A 12,911-nucleotide genomic window follows, 5' to 3' on the forward strand; every position below is an offset into this window, starting at 1 on the left:
GACCAATATACTTCCATTGTGTCCTTGTGCTCCCCTGGTCTGTTTTATCCACCTTACACTTAGATTGTAAGATCTCAGAGATGGGCCTTTGTTATGTTTGTACAGAGCCTACTACAATGGAGCTCTGATCTCTGGGCAATACAGTAATATGAATAAATAAATAAGGACAAAGTATTAGTCAGACACCTGGGTAAAGAGCTGCAAAATCAGTGGGTATGAAAGTTCATGCTTAGACCCATGTAAATCAAAACAACGATACACAAATTGTTGTTAAACAGTGATCTTTGTCTTTTTCTTTTAACAATCCATGACCATAAATATATTTGTATTCACATAAGGAGGTTGCAAATAGTACCACCATGCAAACTCTTATGACCAAAACATTCCCTTTGTGTACTGGAACACTTTCAGGGATCTATTGCTTCTGTGTATGTGCAGGGCGACAAGCTCAAAAAAGTTAGAGGGATGGCTATAGTTTGAGGGAGGACATAGGGGAAAAAAATTCAAAGTACTAGTATGTATTTCACGTGAATACAGAAGCAAAACTCCTATCAAAAAATACACACATTTAATGTTGGTCTTTTTTAATTCTAAGAAATGCAACTCCAAAAATACAAACTGAACATCAGAGTCGTGTCAACCACCATAATAAAATGAAACAAAGACATTCACAATAGTTAAGACTATGGACAATGTAAGTGTGACAATTGTTATTTCCCCTCTCCCTTCCCCCATGTATATTCCAATATTTATCTTCAAAAAGAAGCATTACTGAGAATACTGCTGGTGTTCAGTTAGAATTAAAAGATTTGGATAAAGTGAAATAAGACAGATACAGATGTGAGAGTAGGGTTACAAAAGCTTTACATTTTGGATTACCCCAAGATATAAAAATTAAAAAATTAACAAACTTGCTTTTATCAAAATATTACAGCTACAGGCAAGGCATCTTTAAATTAATAGCTGAGGGTGTGTGAGAGAAAAACCACACTTTAGTGAAGGTAAACAGAAGTGGCAGTTCTTAATTAGCACTTTTGTAAAGCTCATTTATTACCTGGCCAACAATGAACCAAGCACAGGGCAACAAAGTTTTCTCTGCTTCCTTTGGCAATAAGGTGACAGAAAAATCATCTTTTGAAGATGCTCAAGACAGGCAGTAAATTAAAAAAAAGTCAAATAAGTAGTAATGGAATAAATAAGTACTAAACCAGAGAGTACATTTAAACCACTATGTAATTAACAAATATTACATAACATTATTTCGGTGGCAAACTCCAAGTGTGTAAGAAAGACAGTAAAGTGAATAACCACCAAAACAACAATATTCTTCTGTTTACTCTTTGGCTAAAAACCCTCAAAATAGCAGACAAAGAAAAATACATCTAACACTGGTGACAAACTGTCTCTTTACAAGTAAAATAAAGTTATCAATTTAAAACTTGGTACATTTTATAAAAACAAAAGAGGTAAAGTTGTTATAAAAGCAGTACTGTTACTTCAAATGGCAACATACTGTTTGTTGACCCTGTGCAATAAAATACTTTGTTCATTCTACATTTATCAAACATGACTAACAATTACTACATACATTATAGGAATCTTGTGTGTGGCTCCTGTTGACTTACTTTTATAACTGGGAGACAAAATTTACAATCAATGTGCCACAAAAACTTTAAAGTGTTACTTCTAATAGAGTTCATGTTCAACATTTTCAAATCCTGCTTTATGTTTTGAACGGCTGATTTACAAGGAAAATAATTGACTGTATTAGCAAGAGCATATGAACATCAATGACTGCACCCATTGCCAGGAGACACTGCACTGATTTGACATTTTTCCTTAGTATATAGAAAGCAACAGCATCCAATAAAGCCTGAGAAGAAATGCTGCTGTGTAAATACTGCAACTATTCCTGATAAAAGAATTATGGGACATAAACTCAGAAGCTGCCCAATCCCATAATTTGTATTGCATAGGTCACAATCACACATATATACACACACACACTCGTGTGTATATATATATAGTGCGTATTTATACACACACACACGGAAAGAATATATTAAAAAGACAATGAAGTCTAGTCAAAGAGCAATTTACAGGCTCAATATATTTTTTTACACTTTGCTTGAAAGAAAATTTCAATATTTTACAGTAGGCATTATATACACTGCACTTTATGAAATCTAGAGTGTACTGAAATAGAAATACATTTCTGCAAACATCTGGGTAAGAAAACAGACGACGATTTCTCCAAAGATTTGTGCTATCTAGGTATTTTCCCTAATCACAAAAAACTGTATCCATGGAATGTTATCTAGAAAAAAAGTCTTTTTAAACACCATGCACATTATAAGCAATTGTAACTCAAAATATCCCAACCTAAAACAATCTAACAATGGTCACATTAAAAAATTTAAGTATCAGATCTGATTTTAAGAAAAATCTTTATCACAATATTTGTAATGTTAACAAGTACATGTTAAGGCTAAATTGGTTCTTTTTTAGAAACATAGTAAAGACATGTCTCCTTCAGAGCCATGGATTATAAACTGTACCTACAGATGACAGTGCAGTGAACATGTTGAGTCCTACAGTCAGGATGCAGTTGCTCCTTCCCACTCCACAAGATACTGCACCTTTCCATCAAGAGTTACCCGACGAGCCAAAACACGGTATTTTTCACCACAAGCTATTCTACCTGCTGCACCAAAATAACTAGTAATTGAGTTCTTTAGATGATTCAGCTGCAATTCCTGATCTGCTAAATTGTTAAGAATCTCTGTATTGAGTTCATCATATTGATAATCTTCTTTGCTGTCATCATCTTTTACAATTTCTGAATTCTGAGGCTGGAGTGCTTTTCGTGGAAAGCGACCTCTTCTCCTCAAATGTGGTATTGCAGCAGGCCAAGTTCTTCCTGTACGAGTCCTTTTTCTGGAGTCTGATAAGCTACTTAAAAAAAAAAAAAAAAAAAGACACCAACATTAAGTCCTAGCAATACTGTTTATTTAAAAAGTTTGCCTCCTGCTTTACTATTTTAGTAGTATCTGTACAACTCATTAGTTATGATTTGTTGATATCAATATAGAGTGATAGGTGCTTTACGCACAGAAGATAAATGGCTGCTTCAGGGAGTTTACAATGTAAGGGCTTGTCTATATGAGAAAGTTACACTAGTTTAATTAAATTGGTTTAAAAACCAACTTCAATTAAACAGGTGCAAGCCCATGTATGGGCACCTTATTTTGGTTTGAGAGTATGGTGACCAGATGTCCCAATTTTATAGGGACAGTCCTGATTTTGGGGTCTTTTTCTTATATAGGCTCCTATTACCCCCCACCCCCTGTCCTGATTTTTCACACTTGCTGTCTGGTCACCCTATTTAAGAGCGACTTTTCTTTTGGCTTATCTTATATCTGTTCCTAATTGCCCTTTTAAATGGATAAAGGTGCGGCAGGTATTTGCACCAGTTTCACTTAATCTGTTTAAATTCACACCGTAAACTAAACCAGGTGCTACTCTCTCATTTAGACAAGCCCTCAGTTACAGAAAATATCATCGTATTTTCTAAATCGAGTGCACCTCAGTTCTTTTTTCAAAAAAAAGAAAAACAAAAACAAAAACTTTGTATGGTCTCCTCTATCAGTAATAAATCTCAATAGAGAGAAATTTCTGACTCCTTGTGGACATTTTACACAGGGGGAAAAAAAGGTTTATGCGCAAAATTCACAGACTAGATGTACTGATGACTAGAGAAGAAGAACAAGATGTAGCATTGTTTAAGTGTCATATTATAGGGGTGAGAGATTTAAGTCTTTGAAAAATACATATTTACACCTACATTTTTGCACACTGGAATGGTTGGTGCGCTAAGACATAATATGGACTTGGTAAGTTAAAAATAAAGCTATGACCCTAAACTGGTGCACACAAGACACTGTTTAAATGAAGTGACTTGTTTGTAAAAAACACCATTTAATTCAGTGTGTTTTGAACATTAAAAATAAACTGCAGAAGTGTAAAAACCTGGTCATTCCACAGATGAAGACACTTGCCAGCTTTAGACTGGAAAAAAAAGACAAGTCATATCAAATGTATTTGAAATTACAAAATTGGGACAAAGCTTGCAAGACATGAATCAAGACCCTTATAAACGGTTTCTCAATTTGACAGAGATTCTTTAGGAATATTAAATATGAGGCAGAAAACTGTCCAACAGATTTGTGGAACATCCAGAAGGCCACATTTTTCTTAAGTATCTGATTAACTTATCAAATGTGTGTCAAGATGATTCAATCCCAGTGGAAAATACACTGTACTTGATAATTTTATACAAGTTGGGTACTTAATTTTCTTTAACATTAATAGAAATTATTAAAACAAAAGCTGTTAAAGTGAAATGAATGTGGGGTGCAAGTTAGTCCTACCAAACTGAGTTTTGTATCAATTAACATTTATTAGAAGTCTAATTTGAAGAAATGGCCATACAGTTGTTCCTTTTGCTGTAAACAGTTCAAGTGCAGACTGTATCTCAACATTAAACAGTAGCTAGTAATCAAAGAGAAATTGGGCTAATTTCTCCTTAAAATAGCTTTTGTTTAAAGAGAGAAAATTCAACGTTCAGCAAGTGCAAGCTCTGTAGGATGCCTGCAACATTAGTGCTGCTTTGTCAATTAATGATAAAGTATTGTTGCACCATTTTCTTTTTCCTCCTTCAGAAAATTAACCTAGAGAAAAATCAAAGATTAAGAGAGGTTTCTGCATGTTTCCTTTTAATGGATAATTCACTATTTACCTATAATGCCTGGAAATGCTAGATGAGGTAGTTTCTTTTGTACTGGCAGCACCTGTGGATTCCACATCTGAGGTATTGGATGAATGAGCAGTTCCATCAGATCTCCTGAGACATAAGAACACAGTTGCCATGTAATGAAAGTAATCTAACATTAAATCAATTAATCTGACATTTGACAAGCAAAAATGAGATGCTATTATAATGGTTTAGTTTTTTCATTTACCCAACAGAGCAGGGTAAATCCAAGGCCGGGTTCTCTAGCACTGGGACTGGTTCCTTATCCTGAGAAGTAGGGGAAAAAATTCAGATGATCGTTTCCATTGAAACTATCAATTTTTCAAAAACCACAACTTAAAACTTAATGGTCATATCCTAAGAAATGATATTATGAAGTATAGAAAGAGAATTATTTGAACGCATACCAAAGATGGCGGCTCTGAAATTTTTTGAATCATTTTTCTTGTATATGGGCCAGGTGGACGACCTACTGATTTTTTCTTCCCCTGTTTTTCAATGCCATTACTTATTTCCCTAGAAGAAAGATGACATTTTGTTTTAAAAATATTGGAGTGACTTGTCCAAGGAAAAGATTAAATCAGTGTAAAATAAATAACAGTTTGGACATTTACTCCAGGTCAGTTATGCTAAATGAGGTTATCCTTGTAAATTAAAATTTGCCAAATTGACAAAAAGTTGCAGATCTTTGCCTGCAGTGTAATATGGCAACATAAAGATAACAGACAAAACCTAAAACCTTTCCAGGGACATATGCCATAACTCAATGGTTTAGGAAGAGCGCATATTTGAATGTTTGAACATTCATACTGTAGCGGGGTGGTCACCCACTCCAGTCCTGAAGGGCTTGAAGTCAGCCCCAGGGACAGGGCTGAGGCTGTGTGAGGGCTGCTTTTGAGTACCAGGACATGGGCGAGAAGCAAGCCTCAGCTGATTGGGGAAACAGCCACAGCTGGGGCCACACCCCAATCAGACCATAGCTGGCCTTATAAAGGCCAGGGAAACCAGGAGCTGTAGGACTCTTCCTCTAGCTCTTGAGGGAGAAGGGCCTGGCTGTGGACAAAGGTACCTAGAGTGGAGCAGGGTTGAGGAAAGGCTAGAGGAGCTGGGGAGCTCCAGCCTGGAGAACCCCCAGGCTACAGGCCTTGATAAAGGACAGAACAAGTACTGGGGCTACAGAGGGGTAGCCTGGCATAGGCAAAGGCAGCAGGTCCAACCCCCCCTTTGCCAGTGATGAATGGCATGTACACTGCAGTCCACCCCAGTGAGCAGGAGCTAGATGGTGACTGGCAATACCAACATACTGAGGCGAGGTGGGGATAGGGGGGTTGGGGGTTCCCCTGGATGGGGAGACCCAGAGATCGTGGGGGTACTACCAGGGGGCAGCCCCCAAGGGAAAAGGGCATTGGGGTCCAGGAGGGACAAGGGGAGCCAGCGACAGGCAAGTCACCAGCCGACAGAGGGTGAGTGAGGCTGGCGAGCCAATTCCCTGGACATCCAGCAGGAGGCGCTGCACCGGTGAGTCAATGCTTCACCACAATACAGAATGTTCAATTTATGTAGAATTCTGATAGTATTAAAATCAATTGTGTTTTAAAAAAAAAAAAAAAAGTAGATAATCTAGGAATTTGATTTACAACTTGAAATCCCATCTCCTGTTTAAAATCTTGGTTCAGACAGTTGCGTAACAGGAAAAGCAATGTTTTTTGTTTACTAAAGAGCAACAAGGTCTCGTTAGCTAGTATCTATTTTCTATTCTCGGTGCTGCTAAATTAAACTGTTTTCAAAGAGGTCTTTCTAAAAGTTAAGTAGATTAAACTCAACATCCTGATTTCATAACCATCTCAAAAGATCAGTGCATAAATGTACAGATCATTCTATATTCTTACTGCAATTGCACTCAAAGTGCAGAAATAAGTTATTCACCTACATACATGTTTAATAATGCATAATATGTACTTAAAACCTTTTGGGGAGAGACCCTCTCTGATAAGAGGATTTAAAATATTTATAGAAGTTTGAAATCAATACTGTTTTAGACCCAAAATTCAATCTAATGCAAAGTTAGTCTGCTGGAGGTGGGCGGGAGGGAGGGGGGGGGGGGAGAAATTTCTACTGTCATTTAGAAGTTAAAAATAAAGTAGCTGGGATCTACAGAATAGGTATGTGCTACCTCTGCCTCACTAATTAGTTACACATTAATCCTAGGGTTGTACTAAAATGGGTGAATAAACTTTTAGCATGATACAACATTAAGGCAATATTGGTACTTTTGACAGCTATTTTTGCATGATTTCAGTTCCGTTACAAAGTCCTGAAGTCACTATGCTGTTGATTTATTTTACCTGGCATCAGGTATGGGTTTGGATGATTTTCTGCCTTTAATTTTGAATTCATGAGATGTTCCCTCTGGTTCTTTCTCCGCCTTTAAAGCAGCATTTGGTGGCATAGGAGGAACACGAATTCTCAAGCCAAACAAATGCTTCTTTTTCTTTATCTCTTTTCCAGACATAAACCTAAGTGATTAAGAATTAAAATTCAGACACTGGAGAAAGCAGAGAGTATCTTAAAAGTACACAAACTGAATAGTTAGCAAACTAGAATCCTCTTTCTAATGCTATGTGTGTGTATCCTATTTTGTTCTCCCCACTCCACCCCAATATGCAATGCCAAGACTGGGGAAAAGATGGAAGTTAAACCAAGTTTTGCTGGTGATCTGACTTCCAAAGGTATCTCATTCACCACAAAATATTCAACATAGAAAGAGTTCTGTAAAAATGCCACCTGCAGCCACCAGTAGTTAATTCTGGGTAAAGTTTCTAAGATGACTGGGGTTAGGGGTGGGGGAATCTACATTAAAGTAAGATGTGAAAAGAGCATTTGAAATGTATAATAAAACCTTCATCAACTTACATGGTCTTGTAATCATTTAATGCTTCCAGTACATGCTCATATCTTTCAGATTTTGGTGTGTCTGCCAGCTGTAAAGTATTAAGAAGTGATTTAACTTACTGGAATTTTCAGTAATAAAGGTCCAATGACCTAGATCAGAGCTCTGCTTGTTTAAAGCCTACTGGTTTGGGATCATAGTATGTCTTGAAGGTATAATTTATGGTGAAAGTTGCCTTACCCCAAGCATGGGCTATTACATTTAGTACCCAATGTATTCCATGAGTCTAGGTTGTGCGATTTTCTGCAGAATCCATCCTTGCCAGAGAATCTAAGTTTTCATTTTAAAAGAAAATTGTTTCTTGTAGCTCTTACAATTTTTTAGAAAACCTCAACCAAAACTTATAAATACAATATAAATATAGACTATAAACTGATGCAGTGTTGTCTTCATGAGCCTGCAGATATCTTGGAACAAGAACTCTGTGGTGTTAAATATTCCACTGAGATGAATGGGTTAACCCTGAAAGTACAAAACAGTTTATATATCAATATTGTTAACTATTTAATTGCTCATCATTTTAGCAGACATATCCTGCTGAGGGGCCTAATTGTTTTTTAATTTAAGGTTGCTCAACACCACTCAGGAAGTGTAATAGAGCCTTAAAGTGGAGGTAAAATATTTACCCACACACACACACCCTTTAAACTTCCTTTCATTATCAGAAATGTGTAAATAGGGTTTAGTGTAAATCAGAATAAGGCTCAAAGTGTTTACCCCACAATCCTAAATGTCCTCTTATGATGCCACAAGTCCCAAACGGTTTCTTCCCAGCTACTGAAATCTGCTTCTTTCCCCCTTAAAGCTTATAGAATGCATTCATGAGTTGCCAATACAAAAACCTACTTAACCCTAAGAACTGAAGATATGGGGACAACATAAAATAAAATTAACTCACTATTTAAATAAGGAACAGGCTCTATAGTATTGGCTACTCATTTTCATATTTAACATAATATAAACTTTTTTAAATTTCAAGGAAGCTATCAAAGAACTTAAACACACGTTCTATTCTGGTTTCCAGAATAGAAGTTACATCCAGCTTGCTGTGGAGTATGTGGACCTTTGACTATATAGTCAGGGCCCATAATTTACCACAATTCATGATCAGGACAAATATCATGTAATTGAAGGCTGACTGATTATTTACAGCTTGCAACAAATTACAAACTCATACCGCTAAAGAATACAAAAAAGTGAGGAATGAATAAAAAAAAAGGGAAGAGGAAAAGAAATCAAGGAGAAAAGCAAAAGGTAATTTTTTAAATCCTTACCATTTCCCCACATCTGTAAAACTTGTGGCAGAGGGGCAAGATACCACATTTAACACTTAATTTTTATTAGTATTAAAAAAGCCCACAAAAGTGACCCACTACTGTGTAAGATAAAAGTGCTACCGGAACCCATATCCGGGATGAATTACTAAAAACAGGGGTAGGGAAAGCGTTCAAACGAATTTAGCCAAATTTTTGCAACTGTGCAGGACCTGAGCTACAGAATCAATACAGAACTTCTAACACAATTCTTTCACTCTAAAAACAATGACACTGAAACGTTAGTTTTAGGAGCCCTAGTTCCAGTCCACCACCTTCCTCCTATTTTACATAAATGTCAAGAAACTTAGCCTCTTATTATTTTAAAAATGCACTGGTCTGAAGAAAAATCAAAATGTTATTTCTAAACACCATGGATTCCTCAGCAATGCAAGGAGAGATCTAGGAAACATTTATACTCTATAAATTCCTGATAAATCACTGCTTTGCAAAAACCCAAGATTTACCAGCAATATCAAAATACAGAGTTGACTAGCATACAATTTTTCACTTTTTTTTCTTTTCTCCCTTAGTGGAATAGAGGCATTGAGGTTATCGTATTTATGCCCAAATCTTTAAGATCCTTCCCGCTCCACTTTTCCTCTACTGTACAAAACTATCTATACTCTCCTAGTTCATTACAGAATTTGGCCTTATGGTTGAAAAGGAAACAGCTTCCTCTGGAAGTTTACAAATGCTGCAGCTTAACCAGCTGGAAGCGCCACTTAACAGATATGAGTGATTTTTCCTGTTTTACATCCTGTTTTCATTCTCTCTATGCCATAATGGTTTTATCAACAAGTTTTGTTTATATCTGAGGATAGTTATAAATAAAAGAAGGTTTACTTCTGCAGCATTTCTGGCCTAATAGTAAGAAACCAGAAATTAAAACCAGATATCCAGTCCACTTGTCATGCAATGTATTAAAAGGTCATGGCACTTCCTGGAATATTCAGTTTTGTAAACTTATTGAAATGCCATTAAAAGTGAGGACTTACCACATTCTCTACTAATCTGCTACTGTATTTCATTATAGAGTAACACATTTTTACTTTTGCTAAAATAAGTTATATTTGTGAATAGACTCAGAAAAAAGAAAAAGCATAGAACACATTGACCTGTTCTTTATTATTTATAGAAAAGGCTCTTCAACATGAGAATTCCTACAAATGATTAATCAACTTCAGAATTAGCAAACATGCTATACATCAGATTCTAATTAATCCAGATACCTCTATCTGAATAACTGTTTAATTACTGCTATTTAAGATGGGTCATAATTAGACTCAAATAAAAGTATCCACACCCAAAAGTTTTTGAACATAGTTGAGTGTTTTTCCAGAATTCAGAAATAGTGACAAATAACAGGTGTTTGAGATCTAAATAACCTGAATTGTGTGTCTCACGTTTACTTTGGCTTAGGTAAAAATGACTACACAGATATTAACTTATTAAACAAAGTACATCAAATTAGGGCATAATCAGGATATAAAGTGTTAAAGTCAATTAAATACAGTATGTGTATTCAGAGCCGTCCCGTCCATAGGATGGACTGGGGCAACCCCATGCTTTGTCTCCACGCTTCAGGGGGAAAATGGGGTCCAGGGCAGCCTGGGAGGTTAGCGGGGGGCCTGGCGCTGGCAGTAGCGAGCGACCCAGCCTGCCCTGCATTGCTCGGGGAGGGGGCAGAAGCCAGAAAGGGGTGGGGGGAGAGGCTTGGGGGAAGGGGTGGAGTGAGGGTGGGGCCTGGAGCTGAGTGGGGGAGGAGGGGCTGTCCCGGGCCCCACACCCCTCTAGGAACAGCCCTGTCTGTATTTAAAGAATTCAAACCCTTCTGAAATGATTCTCTTGTAAGAAAAAAATTACTTTGCATGCGTTTTGTCAACTCTAGTTTAGCTATTAATTAAGTCTGTCATTACATGCAGAACTACAACCCCATGTGTTAACACTTGTTCTTCCTAATCAGACTTATTGGGGAGTAGGTTTGTTTAGGGAACTGAATTTCTTTAATCTCCAGGCAATTATCCAGCAAACGAACTAGCTTGAAAATAAGCAGCACAGTGGTGCAGCAACAGGTTGTCTTGTCATGTCACTGGAAAAGAGTCAAAACAGTCTAATGATAATAGTAGGTGGCACTGACATGCTGACTTTCTGTGAAAAATCTGTTTGCTAAATTTTACAAAAAAGCTTGCAATTTAAAGAAAGATGCTTCTAATTTAAAAAAAAGCTCAAGATTTCTATCCCATAATTTATAGATGTCAGCCAACATTTTTCAAAGCACCAAATATGGCAAAAGTATTAATAGTAACAATTTTTTTTTTGAGGTGCTTAGAATGCAAAAAGCATTCTATTTCAGCACCTCAATGATTCAAAATACTAATTGACAGATCTTATGTAGGTTATGTTTAGATGCATCTGCAGTAATGTAGTGCTTAAAATGTTTTTTTAGAACACTAAAATTTCTTTTAATTATTGAGATACAAAAGGAAAATATTACGATTCACTTTTATTCTGAAGCACTAAGTATATACACTTACAAGAACAGCATTTGTTTAGGTGGTTTTTAATTAAAAGCTTCGGTCATATATGGAAAATGTTTGCAGACTTCAGTTTCTCTTCATTTTCCCTTAACATTTTCCTATTAAGGACTATTTTAAAATCAATTCACAGACATTTTCTACTTTAGTTGTCACAAAGCTGCTAATATGCTTGTGTTCAGGGTTTCACACCGAGTGTTACTTTGACAGCTACTTTTAACAGTTTACTAATCTATTTAACCTCTTGGGTACTTAATTTGCCTGGTCAGTGGGCAGGAAAATGCCTTACAGTTGTCATATTTCTAAATGGAAGATACAAAAAACAAACAAAGTTCAGTGCTTGGGTATAAACAATGAAAAGTGGTCATCTGAACAACAAACTATGCAATAGTTATCTGGATCACACTAAATTTTATAGCTCAAAAAAGTCTATGACACTTAAGTTATGCTGAATAGTTCTAGGAGTCTATTAAAACCATATGTCTCATTACTTTGGTTTCACAGATTAAGGCCAAAAGGGACCATTATAATAATTTAGTCTGACCTCCTGCAGACCACACTCAACCAGTAGTTTTGTGAATGTATTGACTGCTAAGAGAAACAAAAACAAGAAAAGAATATTTCAACTACCTACCTCACCAGGGTGCAATCTATCCCAGTTTTCATTAATGTATGTCATAAGTTCAAGCTCTGAATCAAAGTATTTCTTCTTATGAATAACACTTAGGTTGTAAAGGCATAGATGTGCTATATCTACCCTAGAATTCAGAAATATTTAATCAAAAACATTAAGTTTTTATTTCTTTAATTTTTTACAAACCATTAGTCCTTGAAATAGCTTTGCACAAAAATATTAGCACAATATGGCTAAGAGTGTACAAAGCCTGATTAGAAACAGTCTCAAATTTCCAAAACAATATTCTTATAAAATCTGCATTTATATCCCCCTTTTCTGACTTATGTTCTGTTTTCTCCCTAGGCCTCACCCCACTGCCATGATGCCCTTTTAGCTCCAAATTTTGTTTAGATCTTAGAATGTTTAATTGAGGCAAGATAAATACAAGAATTTAACATTGGCAAATTAACATCAAATGAGTATCCATAAAATATTTATTCATGTTGCAACTTATTCAAATTATTTGGTATTTGTATAGAAGAGCTAAAGTTCACAAGGCTCAAACTACAACTCACTTCTAATTCTCAACTAGGAAATTCTATTGCAAAGTATGTCATAATGCTTGTTAATGTGCACACTGTATTTGGCTTGCCCAGTGGCAGTACTCTATAGTTGGGTAACA

The 12,911-nt window shown here is 36.2% G+C and overlaps 1 protein-coding gene across 2 annotated transcripts in view; it reads right to left on the reverse strand.

Moving 5' to 3' along the window:
• Positions 1-567: 567 nt before the first annotated feature.
• Positions 568-12,911, reverse strand: part of MTF2 (metal response element binding transcription factor 2) — a 58,164-nt gene continuing 45,820 nt past the window's right edge. Inside the window, exons 9-15 of one of the 2 annotated variants that reach the window (XM_054037650.1) lie at positions 12,248-12,371; positions 7,727-7,794; positions 7,159-7,329; positions 5,221-5,329; positions 5,022-5,080; positions 4,799-4,903; positions 568-2,952 (exon numbers count right to left, since the gene is read on the reverse strand). In XM_054037650.1, coding sequence (XP_053893625.1) covers positions 2,598-2,952; positions 4,799-4,903; positions 5,022-5,080; positions 5,221-5,329; positions 7,159-7,329; positions 7,727-7,794; positions 12,248-12,371 — 991 coding nt within the window. In that variant the 3' untranslated portion in view covers positions 568-2,597. Of the gene's footprint in view, positions 2,956-4,798; positions 4,904-5,021; positions 5,081-5,220; positions 5,330-7,158; positions 7,330-7,726; positions 7,795-12,247; positions 12,372-12,911 lie in introns of both variants that reach the window. The other variant, XM_054037649.1, reaches the window with a different exon arrangement.

Source organism: Malaclemys terrapin, chromosome 8, assembly GCF_027887155.1.
Source record: "Malaclemys terrapin pileata isolate rMalTer1 chromosome 8, rMalTer1.hap1, whole genome shotgun sequence".
NCBI lineage: Eukaryota > Metazoa > Chordata > Testudines > Emydidae > Malaclemys > Malaclemys terrapin.